Here is a 24982-nt window from a genome sequence, read left to right on the forward strand (position 1 = left end):
TTTGCCAACAAACTGCATATAGCAATAGTTTGATTGTATTTTATGGAGCAGTTTTCAACATTTGGTAAACTAATAATCAGAAAAGCACATGAACAGTGTAATGGAATTATCTTTCTTGGATGTTGCCTGCCTAACTTAATACATGTTTTATACTCTGACTGTAGAGGCCAGCCCCATCATTGCTCAAGAATGCAGTCATTTTCTGAGAAATGGCATTGAACACTCTAGATAGTATTTTTAACTGAGATCTTTCAGATAAACTGTATAAACTACTTCATAAACTGAGTTCTGAATAACTTAATAGCTATGTGAGGTTTTTAGATGTATCTTTTAGTTGGCAGCACTTAGGACTGTTGAAACAATAAGCTAAAGTCTGAAATCCAACATTGAACTCCAAAATAAAAATCTAGGAAGAATGCTAAATTCTAGAATTCCCTTTCCTGATTTAGCAGAATTCTGAATCATCAATATTCAGTAGGGTCTGCAGTGGTCTGCCATGAAGGCAGGCTGCTTTTTTTCGTGGTAGCATGCTTCTTGGAATGCATGTTTTCCTGAGTGATAGTCTTCGTTTGCTTCACTTCAGATAATTAACAATTATCAGAGAGTGGCTTTGATCTTATAACTCATTCAATATTATAGAAGAGGTGAAAAAAGAGGGGTTTGGAGGATGGAAGATGTGGGGGTGCAAAGCAGGATGTCTAAAATATTAATGTTCTTGTTTCAGCATTAACAGGAAGTATCATACTAAATGGCTGAGACCATCTTTGGAGTTATGTCAAGTAGTTTCATTTTGGAATGGGTTTGTTGCAAGTCACAGAAATACAAATCTTTGTTAGAGTCCTTATAGGAGTGGATAATAGGAACACTGTAAGATGCATCTGAAATTAAGAATCTTTTTATAATTTCCTATTATTTTCCCCTGTGCTTTAAGTTGAGTTTTCCTGTACTTAAAAATCAGACAAGTGGTGTTTTTTCCTAAGTTTTGAAAGTATTGATTAGTATTTATGTTTCATAAGGACAAATAGCTCTTTTTGTTTAGTTTTGAAAGAAAATAAAGTTATTGACTATAGCATATGAAGCCAGTTCTTGCTGCTGGCATTGTAGATTTGTTAACTATAGTGGTTTTCTTGCTATATTAGCATTACTGGTGACTTTTGGTTTGGGCCATTAAAGACAAATTAGAAAGTGCTAAAAGGGAATTTTAAAAATAAATGTAGAAAAACCAGCGTGTATTATGCCATCTTGAGGAATAGTTAGTGGGATTTTGAATTAAGTTAGTGATGTTCTCTTCTTATTTCTTTTCTCTTAATGAGTGAGTTGTGAAGATTAGAGCTGTCTTACAATGCGAAATCAATTCCATTTCCAAGACAGGTTCACAGGTTCCCAGTGCTCTACTGCAGGAACTTCATAGAAAGCAGTACCTTCTAGTTGCATTAGGTATTGATAAGAGACGCTAGAAGAGATAACATACCATTTGGAAAGCTAGACCTATATTGTTGTCTATCAGAAACTGAGTGCACAGACATCACATGATTTTGGTTTCCTTCTTACCTGTGAGAAATTACTCTCTATGCTCCTTTGTTTTAGGGGAGGCCTGTTTCACTTGCTGAAGATTTTTATTTTTTTTTTTGGTACTTATAAGAAGCAACAATTAAAAATGCATTGAGTTTGTAGCTTAAACATTAATATTCTTATGGTATGACCGTCTCCATGAACTAACAGATAACACAGGAAACTAGTCTCAAAACAAGGTAATTTGGTAATAGATCTGATTGTGAACTTTCAATTACAAAAGCAAATTCTGTAAAGAAGGAGAACATGGAATGCTCATGTATTTATTATAAGAAGAGAACTGTTGTCAATTAGAATGGCTTTTAGGCATTCCTCAACCATAAAATCATTCAGTCTTCCTGTTTTACCACTGCTAGTGAACAAAAGTTAGAGAACAGTCATATGTTTTTTAACAGGCCTATAGTGTATATTAATAACATGTACACATACATATCTGTATATATGCAAACGTGTGTATATATATCATTATTGAGAAGAAAAATTAAGGGAATCAAAAATATGACAAGAGCAATTATTGTATGGCAGCTTCTGACTGTGTATCAATATACTTAATTTCTCTGGCCATATTACTTAGTACTTAGTTTTGTCCTGGGTTTTTGTTTGGTCCTGGGTTTATGTTTAGGCTGTGGACAGTGGGAGTTACTGTTCACAAGAGAAGATGTAGAGGGCAGAGGAGAGAAATGAAAGGAAACAGCATGAGACATAGGAAACCAGAGGATAAGTGAGACAGGGAGAGGAAGTGGAAGTAGAAAGCAGATGATAAATTAGAAGGATAGGAGAGTAGGTAAAATTCAGAGAAAAGGGAAGCAAAATATTTTAGCTTCAGCAACAAAGGAAAATGCGCCATGTCCTCTGGAAGGGACTGTAATAGCTGTTTCTGGCACTAATATCAGGATAACAGAGGACATGCCTGTGCTGCATACTGTCGTCTGGTAGACAAATTCATGGCAGATTTAAATAGTTTAAATGAATTATGTTGAGCACTGAGAACTGTCTAGCCAGAGCAGCATGGATGCTCTGTGGTCTTCTTTCTCCTGCCAAGACTGGTTTGTCTGTGTTGTAATGAGCAGGGAATAGTCTGTTCAGTTTTTCATAACACCCGTATTATCAAAGCACTTAAACACTTAATATGATCATGGAGTTTACAGTTTTCATGCTTATTACTCATGATCTGGACCTTAAAATTGGGTACTTTTTTTCCAGTTTGTTCCTTTTAGTAACACAATTGTTTACATGTAACAAAAATTAAAATAATGAAAATTTTAGAGTATAATGGTTTGGGGGGTTTGGGGTTTTTTGTCTTTATGCATTAAAAAATAAATTCCTTGGTTAATTCTAAAACAATTCCATTCAAGAGGTGGTTGAGATAAGCTTTAATGGATGTTGTCTCTCAAGCTAAAATCAGCTGGTTTTTTTCAGGATACATTATTTACCAGAAATATGCAATTTATTTTATTATTCAAAAGTTTTTCTTATTTAAAGGCTAAAAATATATAAAATGCTAGTTTCTGCTTAATGTGAAATGTATTTTTTCCCTTTGAAAGGCTGGATAACACCTTAGAGGAAATTATATTTAAGCTGGTGCCTGGACTTCGGGAACGTAAGTTTCTCATTTGGTTTTGGGTACCTGTTTGGGTTGATAGAGGGAATATGGCCATTTCTAGTGATATACCTGTAGTATTGATTAAAAAATTTACATGACTGTTCTTTGATGTTACTTAGAGGAACTGCAGCGAGAGATTGAATTTTGGAAGAAAAATAAACCTCAAGAAAATGGACAAGGTGATGATTTTTTTTTTTCTCTCTCTCATCTGTATGTTAACATTGATCATTAAGCCCTTCTTTAAACACACATGTACATTGTCTTTACTGAATTCAAAGATACTACATAAACTTGTAACAAATCTATATAAATATAGCCTGGGCCTTCATGTACTGCTGCTTATCTATTAACCAGTTGTTTTACAAACACTACCTGTCCTACCATTATTTTAATTGTATTTCCCTAAGCTCTCGCTTTTACACTCATGAGATTTTCAACTTGAATTCTTAATTTTCTTAATACAGCAAGATGCAGAACTACTTGAGTTTTTTACAGATTATTTTCTGTTACTGACTTTGACCAGCTGTTAAGTAGGAGGTTGTCAAGAATTAGTTATGACAAGTAGTAAAACAGTTTTCCACACATGCTAAACAATTGGTTTATATAGAGTCCAAAATGCTTTCTTTTTTTTTTAATCTTTTTTTTTTTTTTTTTTTTAATTTTTTTTATTTTTTGGTAGTTGACCCATGCACTTTCAGAGCTCAGTATTGAGGTGCTAAGTGAGGACTACACTCAACTGGGTTTATGTCCCTTTAATTTGACATTAAGGTTTTGATACCATAGTCTGTTTGATTCAGACATTTTTAAGAGCTTTTGAAAGGCTCTGCTAAGCTAAAGAAATAGCTATTTTTAGTAAAGGATCACTGTCAAGTACATGTCTTGCAATACTCTTTTGTACTCAATTGTTTATGATATCTTCTTTTCAACTTATTAACTTTTATTTTTCTTTCTCGCTAGTTCTGTTGATTTGCATTTGGCATCTATTACAAGGGACAAGGTTCTTTTTTCTGTTATATAATTAAATGAAGAACTGCAGGATGGTTTATATGAAATTTTATTAGTTTACTGCAACATACCATATAGTGTATACCTATTCATTTTTTGAAAATACTTAGAAAATATTTTTATGAAATAGAGACATTTTTTGACTGTTTAGAAAAGTATTTCCGCTATATACATAAGTAGAAAAAAAATTCATATTTGTAGAATGTGACTTCTTTATTCTTTTTGTTCTTACCTTTCTCTCATAATTTAATGGCAAATCTAATGGCAGTCAGTTACTAAGTGTAATGTGTGATTGGATTCCTTGGTGAATCAGAGGAAGGCTCTAACTCTCAAAGTATACTTTTAAGTAGCTACAGATGTATCCAGTTCTGTTAGTGACTGTATCCTTGGGCTGTGGAAATTTGGCTCTGCAAACGATTTGAAAGTCATGAGACAAATTATGAGCATTTAAACTATTTTCTGCCATAAACAAGCTTTCAGAACCTTGCCTGAGAATAGACTATTTGGAGAGAATAATTTCAGCAAGATGGGACTGTTTCAGTTGTCAATACTGTACCCTGCAATCACATAGTCAGTCTAGTTCAAAAGAGTCTGCAGGTCGCAACACAGTTCTCAACCTTAGCATCTAAGATCTGTGCAAAAAATCCCAGGACATACAGTTCACGCATATCAAAAGAAAAGAAACCTCAGACAACAGCATATCTCAGGCATTGGTGGCTCCACTAGGAGAGTGGTTACCAGGGAGAATTGATGGGTGATGATAGGAAACATACTGTGATTCAGAGAAAAAAATCTCTATTGGGCCTCTCTAGTCTGAACTGGAACAGGAAGGGGCCAAACAGCTTTACATTGAGTCACTCTCTGGCGGTCAGTTTTACATTAAATAGCTAAGAAAAGCACAGGAAGTAGACAATTTCCAAGGTTTGCAAGAAAGATGAGATTAAAAAATGAGACATCAATTTACTCCTTACAGAAAGAGGGGTGGAGTTGGGTGGGGTGTTGGTTTGTTTACTCTATCTTCTGTTCTTGGCTTGATGCTTTTGACTTGGAAAACACCAAGTCCATTTTGGTGAGATCCAAACTTCTTATTTTCTTCTTCTTTCTTTTTTTTTTTAAACCATATTGAACTTTAACAACATGCCTCTAATAGACTATCACATTGATTTCTGGAGGCTGCCTGTACAAACGTCATTAATTCTTATGTCCACAAGGATTTTTTTTTTTTAGTAAATAGTCTGGTGCCATTTACATGGAGGAGCATTTGAATTTCTGTTAGAATACTTTGAAAGATGAGATCTTTTTTGTGAGTATACCTGTCTCTGGAATGATTTTATGGTTGGAAATTTGCTAATTTCCCTGCTTCTGTAGTTGCTTTGCCTTTCAAGACTTCAAACTGCATAACTAAATCTTCCTCTGTTACCCTGCAGTGATAACTGTTGAAAGTTGTGGATGTGTTTGCATTGCCGAAGGATCTGTGAATCGTAGGCAGACTCGTAAGACAAATGCTTGTGACAGGTAGACTGTACCTGCTTGATTAAAAGAGTTTCTGGACTCTCACAAAAAGATAAAAAGAATATATCTGTAGTTCGATACTGTAAATTCTGTTCATAGCAAAATGATAGGAACAAAATGTATGTATCATACACATTCAACTAAGTCTGTCAATAGCTAATAGGGACTTGTGGACAAATCTTTTCTAATTGTAAAATACTTCAAAATTGTATGAAAGGATAGTAATAAAGGGAGCTTAAACCTCATCTTGAATATGTAAAATGAACAAAATGAACTAATCGCTGTGTCTAGAAACTTAGGCATGGCTTGGTACTTGTTAAAGTTTTCATTCTATCTTCTCATCCTAACTCTTCTAAATGAATTTAAAAGTTTGTGGTAATTGTAGGAAAACAGCAGAACTTGATCTGGAAGTTTTTCAGGAAATGCAAAAGTAGCTTATTCAAGTTATTTGTGACAATGTTTTCTTCCAACAGAGAGCAGCCTTTGTTTTAAATCAAAATAAATAAGTTGGGGATACAGAAAAACACAAATGTATTTAATAGGGTTATTGTATATTGTATTCCAAATCTGTAAAAATTACTCCATTTTATGGCTCATTTTATGGTTATTACTTACATACATTGCAGCCTTACCTAGATGTACGTGCTAGTCTTAGCGTTCAAGTGTTCAACTGTGCTAAGCCTTTGAAAACTGTAGGAGATTGCGCTTCACCAGAGAGTTAGATTTCTAAACCAGGAATCAATAGAGCTTGTAACAGCGTCAGTGAAGAGAGGTAACATGGTGTGTATATGCATGTGATTATATAGGCTGTGTGCGCCATGCCAAAAAATATGGAGACCATTCCTCTTTTCTTATTTTTGTTTTTAAAGGGGAATAAGTATGTATATAACTAGTTATAAAATACTTCTGGAGGGGGGCACTTCAAGTTCTTACAATGACACTACTTAGATGGGGTCAAAAGTGGATGAAATTTAAGTTTATCTTCCCTTAGCTTACTTAACATTTCAGTCTCTGCTGGGTTGTTGTGGCAGACAGTATATATGAATTGGTTGCTCATGTTACTTCAATCTGCAAGTGTTGGGATTAGTTATTCAACTATATATTTAAAAGCATTATTTTTGGCAGTGAACTGCTTTGCCATAGAGTAGGTTGAATGATCTGGATGCATGCTCAGTTGTGGGATTTTAATCACTGGACACAAACAGAAGTAGACAGCCATAGCCATTAGTGGTCCATCAGCCTAATTATTTTCTGTCACATAGAAATCTGCTGTTTGCATATTCTGTTAAAATTTCAATAATAAAACTGTTTTCAGAGATTTGTGAATTGGTAGATTTAAGAATGCACTGAATTAAAATTGTATAAAGTTAATTCGAAGAAAAAATATGCACTTGAAAATGAAGTATTACTTTAAATATGTTTATTGCTACTGTGACTTTTAGTTATCTTACACTTAAATAATATGATCTGTGTATTTTACAGATGAAAGCCCAAAAGCTGATAAACCCAAAGTAGATGAGGAGTGTGATGAAAATGAAGAAGATAAAGACTATCACAGGAGTGACCCACAGATTGCTATCTGCCTCGACTGTTTACGCAACAATGGGCAATCAGGAGATAATGTAGTCAAAGTGAGTGGTAAAGATAATCTGTGCTGTTGTTGTTGGCAGAATAGCATCTTGCAGGAACCAAATAACTTTATAACCATTAAGACACCTTAATGTGATGATCTGTCTCCACTTCCACACTTATTTTGTCCTTTTGTTTGAGGCTTTCCAATGCATCTTGGAATTTAGCAAAAAATACAGTTCCATACAGAAATCCACCTGTGACCATGGATTATTTTGTCTTTATATGAAGTATAGTTTTGTAGTCTACAGCCTTGATGGTATATAACTGCATTACACAACAGATTACAATATACCAGACTGGTACTTAAAAAGCTAGCTGTAGGTGAGGTGCCTCACACTTTCAGGACTGCTATCTTCCCATGCCAGCATGAAGCTGCTTTTCAGATACGTTGTGCACTGAATGACTGGGATCTGGATCTTCTGTGGCCTTGGGCAGGTCACTTCCATCTGTAAAATGTGTAGAGTAATACCTGCTAACTGCTGTTTTAAGAATTAGGGATATTTGGCCTCTATTCCTGAAAGGAAGATTACCTAATGGTATCAGATCTAGAAGAAAGTGTTTAGAAATCCTCTTAGATTTTGATAAAATATTATTAAATTAGAAGGACAAGGATGATAAAAAATATTTAAAATTTGTCTAATAAAACACTACTTACATTTTCTGTGTGCTATGTTATGTGTGCAATTTTGGAAGTTCTTACACAGTAAGAAAGTTTTGATTCAGCAAGAAAACATATGTATGTGTTATCGCCATGTTTATGCTATATAATAAGAAATCTGTATTTCCATTGCCATGTAGGAGTCTCGGGTTTCCAGCTCTCCTGTTGAATCAAAACTGTTTGGTTCTCTCAGAACTGTAGCTTCTCTGTATTTCACCTAGATTATTTGAGGATGTTTTTACTTACTTTTTCTTTCAAGGACTGAAGAAATTCTAAGAAATGTAACATCAGTTTGACCCCCCAGTGAAACGAACACAGACAGATTATTTAAGTTCTTCCTTTTGGTGGTTGTGGTGGGGTGGTTTGGGTTTTTTTTTCCTCCTTTCTGTATCTTTTGGATGGGTCAAATGAACTTGTCATCTTGTACATTTTGCAAAAAAGTGAAGAAAAATGAATCTCTGGTGCCAGTCTGAATTAGAGGAGAGTGCAGTATAATCGGTTACTGGTTGAAAAAAATACCAATTACAACTGTTCTTGCAGTAAAACTTCTAACATGTTGTTCTGTTTTGTTGCTGTTGCTTTAGGGTTTAATGAAGAAATTTATCCGCTGTTCCACTCGAGTGACCGTGGGAACTATCAAAAAGTTTCTCAGCTTAAAATTAAAACTTCCAAGTTCTTATGAGGTACATTTGAAAGAATGATGCTTGTATTTTTATTTCCCTGTAAAGTACTAGGTTTTTATGAAACTTAATCATATTTGAACTTAAGAAATATTTTCTTTAGCCCAATCACTAAGTACTGTTCAATATTCCAAGTTACATTTTCTGCCCTTAAATGAGAAGTGATCATTTTATCCCAGTGACTGAAGTTGCTAATCAAGGAACTCAATACTGTTCCAGTAACTTCAGTTTGTTGCTCACCTGTGAAGGAACACATACATTAGGTTTTGATATTTTTCTGCAAAAAAGAAATGCTTTCTCTTTCCATGTGGCTAAAGAAAAAGTCACTTAATAGATTTTTCGGCTAGTAGCTACTGGGGAAAAGGAGAGCTTAATTAGACGTACACCAAACTATTCTGCAGTTTATCTTTAGATGTAAGAAACTATCCAACAATTATGAAGAAAGGAGGAATAATAGCATTTGAATTTTTCTAAATGCAGATACTATTTTGCAGCTTCCCTGGAATTAAGTGGAATTTGATGGGTAGAGGATTGTGCACTTTGCTGCATGAGTGATTTGATCTTGGCTAAGGATGTTCCCTGTGGGGATGTCCTAACATGGTCAAAATTGTAATGCATGGTGGAGCTGGGAAGTGTGTGACTCCTGCCTTTGCTTCCCCTCTTTCCAGGGATACAGGAATTTTGACCTCAGCACAATTTCTTCAGCCAGTTCTCTAATAGAAGACAATGACTCTAGGAACTACAGGCTGCCTTTAGCACAAATCGCAGCCTCCCAGCTTTGGTCAGAGGTAGGGCTGGGTTAGGTCAGGTGCTCAGGTTATTGCAGAGCTGTACACAGGAGTTCATCACAGATTCATGACATGCTGACCAGCCATTTAGCTGTTATTTGGTTTTGTCAATTATATTAATTTAATCTGTCTTTGGCACCTTAATGGCTATGGTGTTACATAGAATCTGCTTACTTCAACATTTTGACCATTTTTTTTTCCCCTCTAAAAACCAGAAAAACATTATGGCTACAGTAATGAAAGAATTGTCAAACATTTTCAGTGGAGGGTAAAAGTAAGATGCTATAATACAGTTTAAACCAGTCATTTTCCACAGTAAGATTCTTACTTTTGTTTTTCTTTTGCCTTCAGTTAAAGAAGAGTAACGTTTGTGTACTCGGAAGTGTATTTTCCTTGTAATTTATAGTTATTTTAGATTTTTTTTTCTAAACTTACATTTATTTTTTAAAAAAATAAAAAATTACAGTAATTCTGTAGATATTTGGGTTTGAAAGAGCATTGACATATCAAGAAGACCTTCAAAATACAGCACAAGGCTTTTTGTACAAACTGATACTGTGTAGTATTGCTAAATATAGGGAGTGTTTGTCTACTAGTGATTTCTTTTGTAGTTTAGCAGACTTTCTTCTATTGACACCTTAATTGAAAATTCAAAAGTGAAAAAATGAAGTGGAATTATTGTATAATGATACTCATTTAGCAGTTCATTTAGACCTTAAAATTTTGCGTCCCTTTGTCTTACTGTTTATTCTGTTGTATTTTAAGCTGGATGTACTATGCAATGGAGAAATCATGGGGAAGGATCATACTATGGAATTCATCTATATGACAAGATGGAGACTAAGAGGCGAAAACGTAAATGCTGTTACATTATTAATAAAATTTTGGTATATTTATTATAGAAAGTGTACATGCTTTCACAGCTCGGACTAAAATATATTCTGTGACCCTTCAAAAAAACCTTATTTAAAAATGCATTTTGCATGTTTTCTGGATTTCTTGTGTTAAACCCTACAAGCGAAACCCTGCAGCACATGTATCTTGTAGATTCTGAAACTTAAAAATAGCAGGTATACAAAGTTCACACGGAAGTTACGCTTAGAGTTTTAGGTCAAGTATCTGAAAACCCAAGCACTTGTTCTTTTTCTGCTTTTGAATTTGCTTTTAGTGACCTTTTGAGGTTGGGGAATACCAATTCCCAATAGTTGGGGAATCTGCGTCCAGCAGTTCTTTATTAAGAATCTTTTATTCAGTCAGTAAACTGAAAGTGACACTGGAATGTTATTGGTGAAATCTAATTTCATTATCTTAACAGAAATCTTATTATTTCTGTAGTACCCATTTTTTTAGATATGCTGTATAACACTAACATGCAGATAACACAGCTAAATGGATTTTCCTTGCTCCACGTGTGTATTTTAGAATATTCCATTTAGTAAGAGACATTTCTTTCGGGTCCAATATTCCATTTGATTTAGTAGCCCTTATATCGCCTTGTAAATTTAATATTTTTTTGCTAGAAGTCATATCCCCGTTTCTTTTCTTTTGTACGTTTGTTTGTGTTTGTTTATTGCTTTGAAGTATATGCAGGTTTGTTGTCTCTTTCTACCAGTGGAGGTTATATTGGAGTGTAGCTTAGGTTGAGCACTTAACATGTGTTAATGTACTAATCTGTAGAAAGTTCCAGACTTTCTGTACGTTTTTTTTTTAAGCTTCCTGGTACTCAGAATAAAAAGCACTGGGGCACAGACAGAAAAGACAGAGGATTAAGCACATTGTGGAGTTAACAGTTCACAAGTTTCCTAAAGTTTTACCTTACTCTGGAGGAGGATAGATAGATTTTGATAGGAATTAAGGGAGTTAATATATATAGGCAAGTATTCATTAAATCTGAAAGGAATACTGCACTGAAATTTGATGATTGCTGAAACCCCAATATGCACCAATAAGGGAGCTTGAAGTAGTATTTTTTTCCAATGCTGCCTTGAAACCAGTGGGTGTCTGTTTGGCTTGCCCTCTTATATTTTAGCTAGCATTGGCTGTACTATTGGGAAGTGTTGAGGCAACAACTTCAGTGATAACTGAATTCTTTCATGACATCTAATACTCCCACCTCTGCCTACAAATGGAATTCAGACACTTGCATGGGTTTGGAAGCAACAGTAACTATCATCTTGACAAAAAGGATGTTATTTGTGCTAGTTAAATATTTCAACATTCTCAGCGCTATAGTTTCTAACATAAGTTGGATATAAAAGTTGACAACTCTTGATAAAATTTTTAAGTTGTGTTTACATACACATAGTGTAGCCAGGTATGTGTACATCTTTTCCTTTTAGCATTTTTAAATCACTCCCCTGAAGTCAGAGATGACAGAATAAAACCTGTACAAATTGCATTGTGCTGGTAATAAATCCAGTAACATCTGGGCTTCTGTGATTTTGTTTTCCTTAACAAAGGGTTTTGTTATGAAACAGAAGTTGCAATAATTAATTAACAGTCTTTTCTTTTGGATGAAGATCAAGTAAATCCATTATCTCCGTCTTTGGTACTATTCACCATGAGCTTGTACTGATGTACCTGTGGACCTTACAAGAGGTGGAATAGTAAAGGGAAAATATCCACTTATTCATTAGAGAAGTCTTTCCTGTTTTAAATAAGTAAATTAATTTTAAGCTTTACATTTGAAAACTTAAAAAACAAAGAGCATTAAATGGTGAATGTGTATGTCCAGCTGTGGATGCCTCTTATCTGATCAGAAAATCATCTCCTTCGCAGTTTCGGTGTCAGAACTGCTCATCTTCGCAAGTCTGCTCACAGGATGGCACTTTTTATCAGGTAAGAGGCACTCACGACTGTACATACTACAGTCATTAAGGTCCTGTCAGCACTTCAATTGTAATCCAAGTTGTGGAGTTTTTATAATTCCTCACTAGAAAGTGCTAAAACTCTGTGAGCAAGGCCTGAGCATTTTTGTTCCTTCAGAGAAAGCTTTATTGAATGAAGAAACAGAACCCGTTCAGAAGGTTTAGGAGTTTCTTTTACTTTACATAATGCCATTTATCTGTTTGTTAGAGAGATGTCATTCTGTAGGCTGATATCTCCATCAGCCTGGAAGGTTTATCCCTCTGTTTCATCCTTCTAACTAGTAGCATTGGGCAGTCACTGACACGGGATCAAAACTGAAGAGTGTGAGTCAAAAGAGACTACGTTGGTTTCCTCTCTTTATGGCAATTCATATGTTCTTTTTAATAGAGTGAAGAAATGTTAGATTTTTCTAATATTGTATTCCTTTCACATCTTTTAAAATTAGAAATGAATAATGCCTTATTTCTAGAATATAACAAACCAAAAACTCCAGAACTTGCAGACTGATGTTGATTTCTAAATTTCATTGATCAAACTGGTTCATACCTATATAAAACAATATTTCAGTTTCCTCATTGAGAATTTTGATTTGAACTGATTTCTAAAAGTTACTTTGGAAGTTTGAAATAATATTTTTGCTTGAGCAAAAACCTGAAGTTAATGATGGAGGGTCACTTCCCACTATGGATGGGAATGACTTGCTGCAGTCATGCCCACTTCAATAATTAGAATTGTCCAGCGTGGAGCATTTTATTTGTATAGTTGTTTTGTATTTTTTTGTGCAAAAACACTGAGCCTCAGGGGTTTACATGGCAATTTCACTGAGGTGGCTGCTCTGTCTTTGCCTGTGTGCACTTCTGATTAGATGTGAGTACTTTTAGAGACATTTTATATAATCAAAATGAAAAACCTGTGAAATAGTATTTAAGTGATGTGGTTTTCACATTTTATGCAAGAAAAACAGAGATCAAGTAGTTTTGTGATACTACATTTGTCCTATCATGTGTTTGTTAATTGCATATGCAGACTGCACATGGTGCTCCCTGTCTTCTCTCCTAAATGCTCCTGGTACTATGAATACCTTTGGGTTTATGTTGTGATTTCTCCACACTCCAGTTTGTAAATCCCAAGCAAGTACGATCACATTTAGTTCTGGTGATCATTTCACTACCATGGCATGGAAATTTATTAACCTGTATAGGTCTCTGCAGTGTATCTTTTTCTCTTTTTGGTCACTGAAGTTCATCTGTATTGCATTTGAAGGATGCAGTAAAATATTTCTGGGTTTAGAGATCGATTCTGTAATAATTCTTTATATTTCCAAGTTTTCAGTAAAAAAGACTCAAATTAGCTATGTTCCTCTGCCTCGTGGCTGAGACAGTAAGATTTTCCTGGGGTTTATGCTATAGAAAACATCCAATATCCTAATGAAGTTAAGAGGAAAACAGCAGACACATAAAATGCTGGCAGACTGAAAAAATAAGATATTTAGTAAAAGAGGACTTGCAGCAACAAGTGCCCAGACCATTTTCTGGAAGCACACCTATTCTTGGCTCCCCTTCCACGATGGTTTTGTCCAATTCAGGGATCAGGATTTGCCCCCCACCGCTATAGTGGGATTTTTTTCTGGTAGGAACTAATAAAAATGTATCACTAGACCTGAAGTTGAGGATATGGATTTGTGGGAGAAGTTAGCCTCAGCTCTCAGAAAATCAGCTGACAGCTATTTGTCCTTCTTTCTTTTCTTATCTTTCTTTTTAATAGCAGGGTAGCCTGCCTCCTGTTAACTAGTGCTGACTACTAGTATAGCGATGAATCTCTGTGTCTATAAAAATCAAACCAAGTACATCATCTGTAAATACACTTTTGTTTAGAAAGCATAAAATTTCAAGATTGCTTTTTCTCAAACACAGCAACACAGAAATAAGAGCAGTTGTTTGAGCCCTCTAAGTACATGTGTCAAAATATAAATCATAAAATATATAAGAGCAGATACAGGAATTTAATATTCATGACAAATAACTATAACTAACTGGCTTAGAGATTAAATATGGATTTGAAGTATGGATAGGGATTTAACTGTTGAAATATATAGAATTAATTTATATAAATAAAACTGATTGTCATATACATATACAGTGGTAATCTCCGGCTGTTCTTAAGGCATCTTTAACTGCATTTTCTTTGTATTTTTTATGAATTATGTCTTCATTTTTTCTTGTCTGTGTGTGTTGTTGTTTTTCTCTTGCTTTTGTTTTCAGTCTTACCCTATGGTACTTCAGTATCGACCTAGAATTGACTTCGGTTAGACCAAAGGGCCAGATCCCACTGAGATGAATCCTGCACTATTTGTTTACCCATCGACAGATTGCACAATGAATGGATGTGCCTGGATTAGGGGGGGACACAACCAGATTTTCAGCATGCAAATAAGGACATTGTCTTTCTTAAATTGTCAGTTGCATCTCTGTTGTTTCTATTAGAGCAAGCCAAGTGCCATTCTGCTACTGAAATGTGCATAAGATATTTGTGTATCTTACGAGTGTGCTGCAAATCATAGCCAAAATCATGAAGTGTACAGTCGAGATTCAAAAACTATGGAATATTTTTGCTTGCGTGTTAGAAAATTTTTCTGGTCCTAATATTGATTACACTAGCAAAATGGCAGAGTGCTCATTCCATGTGGTGTTGCAGTTTCACACACTTACTATTTTACTGAATATTGTTGTTTAAACCATAGAGTACTGTACAAATAACTAAGGATTATACCTTGAAAATATTTTGTATAGAAAATATATTTAGAAAAGTGGTGATTGGGCCACTACTTTTTTCTTGGTAAGTTTCTCATGGGTCCAGGTATAGCTCACTCATGAGTGTGCAACAGTCCTTTTGCAGTGAATGAAGATTAATTATCCTTAACAAGAGATGTAGAACATGGTAATTCAAAACGGTAATTTTAAATCTTCTAAATAGATTCTGCTAATACTGCTTAAAAGCATCGCAGCCTTTGTGATTGCACTTTTCTATGGTTTCCCTAAAGGTTGGAATTTGGGATACTAGCTATTTTTGGAAAATGTCTTCTGGTCAGATTACTTTCTTCTAATAAACCCTCCATAAAAAGTGAAGTTAAAAATAATGTAGATGTCTATAAAACAAATAAATTTCACTATAAGATTACAGTAAAGGCAAAATTTTACATAATTATTGCCTTTCATAGTAAGCATTTCCTTTTAAGATTGGTTGGAGGTATATAAGACAAAAATAATATATAGCTTTAATTACATTACATATCTCTTGTGACTATCTGGAGATTAGAATTCATTACAGAATTTTTCATTAGTTAAAGTCACATCATAAAATATTTCCATGAAATTAGAGGTAATGCAATACTGAAGATAAGCAGTCTGACCAAAATAATTGTTCAGGTCGTTTTTTTTCTAAGACCTGATAGTGCTGGATAAAGCGATTGTTGCCTTAGGTATTGCAAGCGTGATGGTTCTAGTGTAGAATGTTTATTGGGGTTTGCGGTAATGTCGCAGGGAGCATAGTAATGCATATGTCTTATGTAGTCTTCCATTGTCTTTGCTCTGCTTAAAAGTCAGTTGAGTTTTTCACTTTAAATTCTGTGGAGATACTTATAGTTCAGTACTTTTATGTAATTTCTATTTATACACACCTGCTAGTATTGTAGATAACAATTTACTTTCTTAGGCCTTTTGCATACAGCAAAAAGGAACCAAATCAATTTTTCAGAAGCTACTATAGAGTGAACTAATTCTTAGATAAGACAAAGTGAAAATTCTATCTTGGGATCAAGTATAAAAAAGTAGATGCAAGGCTGTAACTCCCTTGTGAATTTATGTTCATATACCTTAGTATGTTTCTGTAGGAGAACTAAGCATGTTGTGGATAAATCTGGCCCCTTTAATGTTAGTAGGAGTTCTAGCATTGATGACTGAGGAATCCATATGTAGTCGGGTTGAATTCTACCATTGCACTCCAAAGCCCATATGACGTGCAGAAATAAAGATGCTGTCAGTAGCAGTCTGTTTAGGAAACCTGCCATTGCAGGTCAAGGTTGCACATATTGTGCAGATGCCAGTGAACCTGGGAAAGCAAAACGTCAAGGCAGCTGCTGCTCCTTTCTGCAGGCATAGTGCGCTGATACAGGCACTCCTTTGCCCACAGTGTAGATAGGTGCATATGTTGGCTGCAGGAAACGGTCATCTTTTTGCCCACCCGGTCTATGATGTGCTACTTGACAGAAACAAGAAGATACTCCGTGTAGGGAGGGCCCTTCTCTGCAGTCTCTAGGGAAGCAGAGATTCTTTGTGTATGTAGAGGTCTTCCTCATGGAGCAACTTGGAAGAGCAGAGCATGCATTCTAATTGCAAATCATTCTTCTCTTTAGTATATACACTTGTTTTGTATGGTAGAAATAAGATATTATTTGTAAATATTTACTTGCACATACAAATGACATCTTACAGTTTTTATATATTTCACGTGTTTTTATACCAGAATCTTCACCGCAGATTCACGTGACATAAAACGCTTGTTTCAGTTTATCACAAAATTTAATGGTAGTACGCTTAAGTACGATTTCTACTTGGTTCAGGTGACGATTTTTTTCTCAACACTTGTGCTTGCTGTTTCGACAAATTTGAACAGACTTGTTTTAAAAGAGAAAAATGTCATTTTTTAATCCATTTCAAGTTATCTTACACAGACGTTTTCATCCACCCAACAGACCCCTGAAACAGGACTACTTTATATTGGCTTCTGAATGGCAACTAATAGAAGATTTGACTGTTTTAATGACCTTCTGTATTCACAATTCAGAGAACCATGAATTCTCTTGATTGGACATGGACATTGGTTTAATTCATGGTATTATCTTGATGCAACTTAAAGCTAGATTACAGAAGGCAAATCTTCACTTTAAGCATGGAATATACGGACAGATACGATTTAATGTTCCCAGCTGAGAATCATGGCATTAAATGCATATGATCTAGCCACCTACACTTCATGCATTTCTGATTTGATGGCACAGTGCCTGAATGCTGTTACAGTTCAATAGTTTTTGTAGCAGTGAAGTGCCAGTGAAATACATATCTTAACTGGGCAGCTTGTGTAACACAGGCATTGCCTTCTTTACAGGAAGTTTCTCTCCCATATAGTACATATGTGCCATGTCTCTGCAGATATGCATATTTAATTCATCTGTGCCAATTAAGAATATCTGAACAGGATAGGAATATGCGAATGCATGTACAGATTCCTGTGTGCCAAAGATGGGGTAAAGTGAGATGAGTACCTAAGCATTCCATTAAAACTGCACCATATGCCATCCTAGAGCAGATGACTGTATACAGTCACACTTTCTGAGCATTTCCATGACAAAGTGTCACGACTGCATGCTTGTAAAGAATAAGAATATAAAATAAGTGTAGCTGCCACTATGTTTCTATGGCTTTCCCATATTGGCAGTACCTAGCTGCAGAGGAATAAGACCTAAAAAATTCCACACTACTACCTAACCTTGCTATATCTTATTTAGTGGATTTGGTGCCTTCCTTTTTTTTTTTTTTTTTTTTTTTCACCCTAAAAGTGAAAAACTTCTGTCTGGTTTTAACTCTGGGGTAACTCATTAATGAAAGTCATAAGTAACTTTTTGTTGAGCTTAGCTGTATGTCACATTTGTCAAGTAACGAACCATAAACTAGAATTTACAAACAAGATCCTATAATATCTTAAACAATATGGAATTAGATGGTTAATCAAGAAATGTATCTTCCATCATGCATTACTACACTGCTCATAGCTAAGGGCCTAGTCCTAGAAACGTATTTTTATTTGGATGAAATACCAAATAAGATTACTACAATAATCTGAGTGACTCATCACTATAGTAGGTACTGTTCACATGAAAGCTTCTGGGATTTGGGTAATAGGAGTATGCAACGCTATAAGTATATTGTGCATACTCAGCTAGCTTGCAGTTATTATGCAAAAAAAAAAAGACAAAAAGTATTATTTTGACTTTACTGAAAACGTTATATAAAGCAAAGTGCCTGATTATTAATGCTTTTTAAGCCCATTATTTGCATTTGGCAGGGTAATATTTGCTTCTGTATTTTATCTATGATCTTAATATTTTCAGCCAGAATATTTCAGAAACATGCTGTATTGAGAAGCTTGCTTTCATGGGAAACAAGCAGAAAAAGAAGTGTGTTATGTTACATAATTTAAAATTGAAAAAAAAAATCCCTATCTCAGTAGAAACTATATGAAAAGAATTACTTTTATATGTAAATTATTTCATTTTCTGCATGAGGAACCGTTGAATTCTGAATCTTTGTCTTTTTCTACTAGGTTTCAACAATTTGACTTGACTTTTCTCTTCTGCAGTTATCGAGAACAGTTCCAGTGTATCTGCAGGAGAAAAGAGATTGATCACATTCCTTTTAGATATAAGCTAGGCTGTTGTTCCCTGCTGCAGACAAAGCAATGGTCCAGAGTTCCATCTCATCTCTCCCATGTATAATTGTTAGACATGACTTTGTGAGAAAAGCAAACAATTTTTCCTTCTCTGCTGTTTTCTAAAATAACAAAATAGGCCAGGGTTTAGTCCTTTCATTGAACTAATCGCTGAGTTGTGTTGTCCCATTTGTGGGGTTTTATACATTTTCGTATCACTGAAGACACCCAGAAGCATTCACTCCCCAGAAAGAAGTATTCTTGGGAAGACTTGAAACAAAAGGAATAGCATCCAGCTCAGCCAGACACTGTCTACTAGAAATACTAGAGAACAGATAGTTGTTCAAAGCAAGTCCAGTGTCTCAAACAGATTGAGTCCTGTTTATAGAGGGGCTACATAAAATACTGGTCAATTACATGGACTGATCAAACTCATTTTTATCCTGGAAAAGACCAAAGGCAGTTAAGACACATATGCTTATCCACAACAAATATATAAACAGAGATGTTTAAATCAAGAGCTTGATGCAGTTTCTTCACTTAACCTAGCCAGGTTGAAGGCATCTGCTTCCATCAGAAATGCATATATCATGAAGGATATTCCCCTCTCGTACTTCATGCTATGTTAATTTATTAGTTATCTCAGTTAAAATGTCTATTCAGGCACTCTCTGTCCCGTAATTAATTCTAGGTTCTTACACATCTTTTGCCCATTCCCATACACCACACCATTTAATGCCCACCAAGTAAAGACATTGAGGCGTTGTAAAGGAGAAATTCCACGAGGAATCAGCTCATAGGTTTTGTTCACCAAGCAGCTCTTACAGGTATCAGCAAAGTTTTCACAGTTCTGCATTTTGAATCTTTTATAGCTAGTTTGAACAAGTTAATGCTTCCACAAGGGGTTCAGCTAAAGACACTTGTTTGAGGAATGCTTGCAGTTTACTGGAGAATGTTCCAGGATGTACTCCCAAGACACAAGGGGATTGATTCACCCTAAACAAAATGTGAAAAGCTTCCAACTGCTCATTTACCACTAGTTTTATCATATATGGGTAGTCAGGCCTTCAGACCTCAGCTGAAACATCCTTCTGGAAGAATGTCCTCCAAAAGACGATCTTACAATGGTAATATATTTATTACCATAAATGTATTTATGGTAATATATAAGCAGATCTACCTGTTTGGTGGTGGGTTTTTTTTTTTTAAATTACTGTCCACCATGTCTGTAGAACAGATTAAAACATCAGATTCTAGAATAAGAAAATGATTAATTAATGAATTCCTGACAGATTCTTCCATCCAAGGTATATGCCATAAATCGTCTGAATCCAGGTAACTGCCACTACAGTTGAATAAGGACATTGTTTCATTCTCCAGTACACAGTTTAGATCTGTACAGTTCTGGAGCATGGCAGTGAAACGGAGGAGCTCTGTGGACGGTGGAAATGTCTAGGCTACCTTTTGTAATTGCAGAAAGAGACCCAGTTCTGTAGGCACAGGATAGAGGAAACATTCTAGAATGAAAGATGTCTAGAAGTGGAAGTTGTTGTCGTTACATTAATTTCAACCAAAGAGAGGCATTGGTTTGACTTCACTTGTTTATCTGAACCATTAGGTGTACTTTTCTTTGAAGTAACTTTTATGTGTATTTTTAGCAAATGCTTCTAACAAGGTTAATAATGTGATAGTTGACAGGATGAGGTGAACAGAAGTAGTTACTGTGCATTTTCCTCATGACAGTGAGTGGAAAGCAAAGTACGAGTTGAGAGTAAGTTGCTATACAATATACAACATTACTGCAACAGTAAAATGTTTGTGCTGCTAGTTAAAATACTGAGGTTTGTATTAATAATTAAGTTGTAGTAAAGATGTTTATTGTCAAAGTGCAAGGCACATATTTTATGATGGTATTCTACTCCTAAAATTCTGGTTTGTATTATATTGAGTATAGTAGACATTGTTGCTGTTCTCTCATGAATTTTAATGTGGTAAAATGAAACACTCCCTTTTTACTGAAAAATAATCACATACTAATTGATTTAAAATTACTCTTTGTTGTCAGATATTTAGTTTGTTCATTAAAAAAAGTTGGGTTTTTTTTAATAAACTATTTTTCTGGATAATCTGATTGCCTAATAGTTTCAAGGGACCTATTTAATACCAAAGGTAAAGCCACCCAGAAGCTGACTTGGTATAAGGCATCGGCACTTTTCTGGAACACAGTGGTCAAGAGTTGCACCTGGAATCGGTCAAGCAGAGCTTAACTGGTGGTAGCTGCCTGTGTCACCAAGCTGAAGGGTTAGGCACACCTAGCAGTTTCCAAGACAAAATAGAAAAGGAAAAAAAACAGCAGGAGTAGCCTGAAGGTTGAGTTAACATACCTAGAGTAGCTCTTTGAGTCGCAGCTCATGTTCCCAATGAGAAGCACAAAGGCTTGCATTACTGATGTGTCTGCTATACCTGGCCTGTGAACTAACAAAAAACTTCAGTGCGCTGTCAATCCTGTAAACCTTCCAAAGCACAAAATACTCACCAAGCTACTTTGGGGTTTTCTAGTTGTAGTTCAGTGATATATTTTGGAGGGTCGAAAGGACAGACTTGGAGGATAATGAGAAGATGTTAAGTATGTTATACAGATTTTTATAGATATTTTTTTAGCAAATGGCATTGCTGTCCTTGACATGAGACTATTGATTAGCAAGAAGTCGATTATTTTACTTGTGCAGTATGAGATAGAAAGAATAAAGAAATACAAACGTCTTGATTTCCTTTTCCAGGATAGTGATTAACTAGACTGGAAAGTAATAGGACAGTTTAATTGTTTAGCTGACTAAAATGTTTCATTCTAAAAACTTACTGATCTTATTTTTTTTTCTCAAATACAAGCTTCTTAGAATAAACATGAAGCAATGCATCATTTTCTCCCTTATTGCAGACTTAACTATTGAAAGGAAAATATTTTGCATTTTTTAAAATTAATGCAAAGCCTGAATTGTTGGATGTTCCAGGCTACTGAATAGATGATACAGAGTTACTCTCAATGGATTTTTTTAGGGATGGGGGCCTAAGTGTCCTTATATAAGCTGTGATCCAAGTTATGATAAGAAAGGAGCCTACGGTGAGCAGTAATAATGTTCTAATGCTTCCTTGCATTCGATCAGTAGTTACCAGTTTTTACTGAAGCAGCCCTCACAGTACTTAGGAGCTCATAGAACATATTGTGATGTTATGTTGCTAATTTGTTTTAAAATATAAAATGTTTTAAGCTTTTTGTCAAAAGTGATAACATCATATTACAAATAAACCTTTTTGTGGTTGTAAAATTTAGCATATAAATCATTCAAATTGAAGTGAAAAAAACACAGGTCATTGTTAATGACAGTCTATCCTACTATTAAGAATATATGTATTTTTGTAAAGGAAAAGCACTTGTAGATATTTAATCAGTCCAATATCTATCTATGTTAATGTTTTGAAAAAAAAGAAAAAAGAAAAAAGAAAACATAATGCTGCTTAGAGAATCACTCACATTTTTATTTTTTGTGCTCAAATGCATTTTCTGTTGATTTATGGAATGTTTATTCTGTGTGAAGCTGTATAGTTAGTACAGCTGGGCTAAATGCATTTCTTAACTTAATCAATTGTATCTGACTATGATAATATATTTGCTGTCCGATCAGAAAGCTAATTGAAAAACATAGACTGGTGGTGCTGTTTTTCATCTTTGATATTAGCTTCATCCTGCCTTATAACATTTGTACTTCATAATAATTACAAAGAATACTAGTATTTTTTGTGACGTTTGTGTTTTAGTGGGTGTTTCAGGGTATATTTGGTTATTCGGTTGAATCTTATTGTGCTTGTAAACATTTTCATGAAATCGTGACAAAATTTCATGTCATTTCCACAGATGGAAGAACTACACCTGATTGGTTAAGTTTAATACTTACTTTCCTCCAAAGGAAACTACTGCTGGGTACATGCATGGAATGCGATTGCATCACTAAGGTTTCTGAGCATTTGTACAAATAGTATTTTTTAAATTCAGAATAACTCATTTCTTGTAATATTTCGCAGCTGTTTGAAACCTCACTCTTAGCTGTATTTTGATTCAACATAGTGCATTCACAGTTTCAGGGGAAAAAAACAACAACAAACAAACATTAAAGCAAAGAATTTTATTGAAGTGCAGTAAAGAGTGGCGACCACATTTGTTTGTAGTAATTATTATACAATCCAAAATGTGTTTAGTTATTTCAGTGGGATTCTACAGGGGTCTACTCTGTGGGCCTGACACTGAGTTAAGCTCTTCAGCTTTACCTCAGTGGAGCTACTTTCTTTAGTTATCTTTGTAGCTAAGACTTGAAATGACCCAGAGTTCCCACTTCCTTACTGAATTTTCTTTCATGGGTGGCTAATATTGTTGAAATTTAAATTTCTTGTATTAACCTTCCCATAAGTAAATAAGTTTTGCATCGAGTATGTACTCTAGCAGTAGAATTCAGTGTTCTAACCTCAGCTGAGTAAATGCTTGCATAATTGTCAAATTGGGGGAGAATTTCACTCAGTCCATCAACACTTGTAATGGCACTATCTCATTAATACACATGCTTCACAAAGATCTGCAAGTGATCAGGTTTTGATGTGGTTTATTATTTGAATACTGTGCGTTTTTACAACTTTAGTTAAGAGCTAATTTCTGCATTAATTGTTGGGGTCCATCTCAGGGTCCACAAAGTAGCAGTTTAAAAACTTAAATCTGTATGAGCTGAGTACAATACCAGTATCGCAGCCTTATATCTTTCAAAGAACCAAATATATTGTGGTTTGAAGTATTTTTCAGAAGCACTGTAAATTTCACCTGGTTCTACCAAAGGAATGTTGTTGTTTTGGTTTTTTAATCTGTGCTACAGTCCTTAGAAACTGAGCATGGCCCTGGGAAAAAATGAGATACCTATTACTGAGTTAGCATCAGTGAACAGTTTTGCAATTAGGTAAGGGAAGTGCCAGTACTCGGGGGTGTCCTGCCTCTTGATGTAGAGTGAAGTGTGCCTGTTCAAAGCTGCATCGACATGTGCAAGCAAGATTTATTTTAGAACAACAGCTCATGCAAACCGTGTAAATGGACCTTTTACAGTTTTGTGTATAATGATACTGATATGTAATGATATTTCTAAATATGTAACTACCTGTATGGCTCAGTACTGGTGACATTAAATTGGTCCATGCTAATGTCAAGAATGTTCACAGCACCTTATAACAGTGGAAAACAAGTGACAATTTGGTCTGACCCATATGCTGCAAGATGCCTCTAGCCCAGTTGGATTAATTTTATGAAAAATCTAGATGAGCAAGAAGTATAACTAATCTGCTTACTAGCACTGAATTGCTCCTTTCTCAAAGCAATAAATATATTCATGTTGTAACATCTGTTGTGCAGCCTACAATACGAGTTGTTTTGTTGCATTGTTTCTATATAATTTATTTTGTGCAATAAAAAATCTCTGGTTTTATCTGACTTCTCTCTAGTTTGTAATAATATTCGAATTAAAACATTTACTAGCTTTATATCTTAATCGTGCAGGCATGCTGTCAGCTGACAGAAATGCAGACTAGAAAATGGAATGCAGTAATATTTTGCCTTACAGAAAAATCAGAAGGTACTTACATGGCCTAATTTTGTTTTCATTAATGCTATAGTGTTTCATAATTTTCATGGGTGCAAAGCCTGCCTAACACTGAAGTTGGCTGGATTTGGCACCCTGTTTGTGAAATATAACCAGGTGGGTTACACAGTGTGGCTGTGTATTTGATGCTTTTATTTTTAAAGTACATTTCAGTGCTTAAACAATCCCTTAGAGCTTCTGCCACAGTTGGTTTTTTGGAGGGGGGGTTACATGTTTTTTATCATGTCAGATTTATTTTTTCCTTTTGCTCTCTCCCTTTTTGATGTTTTCCTGAGTTAATATGGTTTCAGTAGTATTTATTGTTCTGTGCACTTATCTTCGATTGCCCTTTATCATGTTGGGGTTTTTAACTCCAAGGTAACATAATGTGCACGCAAATTGGAAGCTAGAGGATAACCTTATAAATGAGCCCTTGGTGTGAACTAACAGTCCTCATACTGTATACTGAGTTATTGAAAAGAAAAACAGTGGGGGGAGAGCTGTTACTCAAG

General features: G+C 35.0%; 1 protein-coding gene across 4 annotated transcripts in view; it reads left to right on the forward strand.

Annotated features, from left to right (window-relative positions):
* Positions 1–21979, forward strand: part of PCGF5 (polycomb group ring finger 5) — a 71657-nt gene extending 49678 nt beyond the window's left edge. For 3 of the 4 annotated variants that reach the window (XM_030486808.1, XM_030486810.1, XM_030486809.1), the window contains exons 4-10: positions 3117–3172; positions 3295–3354; positions 7175–7323; positions 8567–8665; positions 10216–10305; positions 12229–12288; positions 14580–21979. In XM_030486808.1, the coding sequence (XP_030342668.1) occupies positions 3117–3172; positions 3295–3354; positions 7175–7323; positions 8567–8665; positions 10216–10305; positions 12229–12288; positions 14580–14627 (562 nt within the window). In that variant the 3' untranslated portion in view covers positions 14628–21979. The remainder of the gene's footprint in view (positions 1–3116; positions 3173–3294; positions 3355–7174; positions 7324–8566; positions 8666–10215; positions 10306–12228; positions 12289–14579) is intronic. The other variant, XM_030486811.1, reaches the window with a different exon arrangement.
* The last annotated feature ends 3003 nt before the right edge of the window (positions 21980–24982 follow it).

This window comes from Strigops habroptila, chromosome 5, assembly GCF_004027225.2.
Source record: "Strigops habroptila isolate Jane chromosome 5, bStrHab1.2.pri, whole genome shotgun sequence".
Lineage (NCBI taxonomy): Eukaryota > Metazoa > Chordata > Aves > Psittaciformes > Psittacidae > Strigops > Strigops habroptila.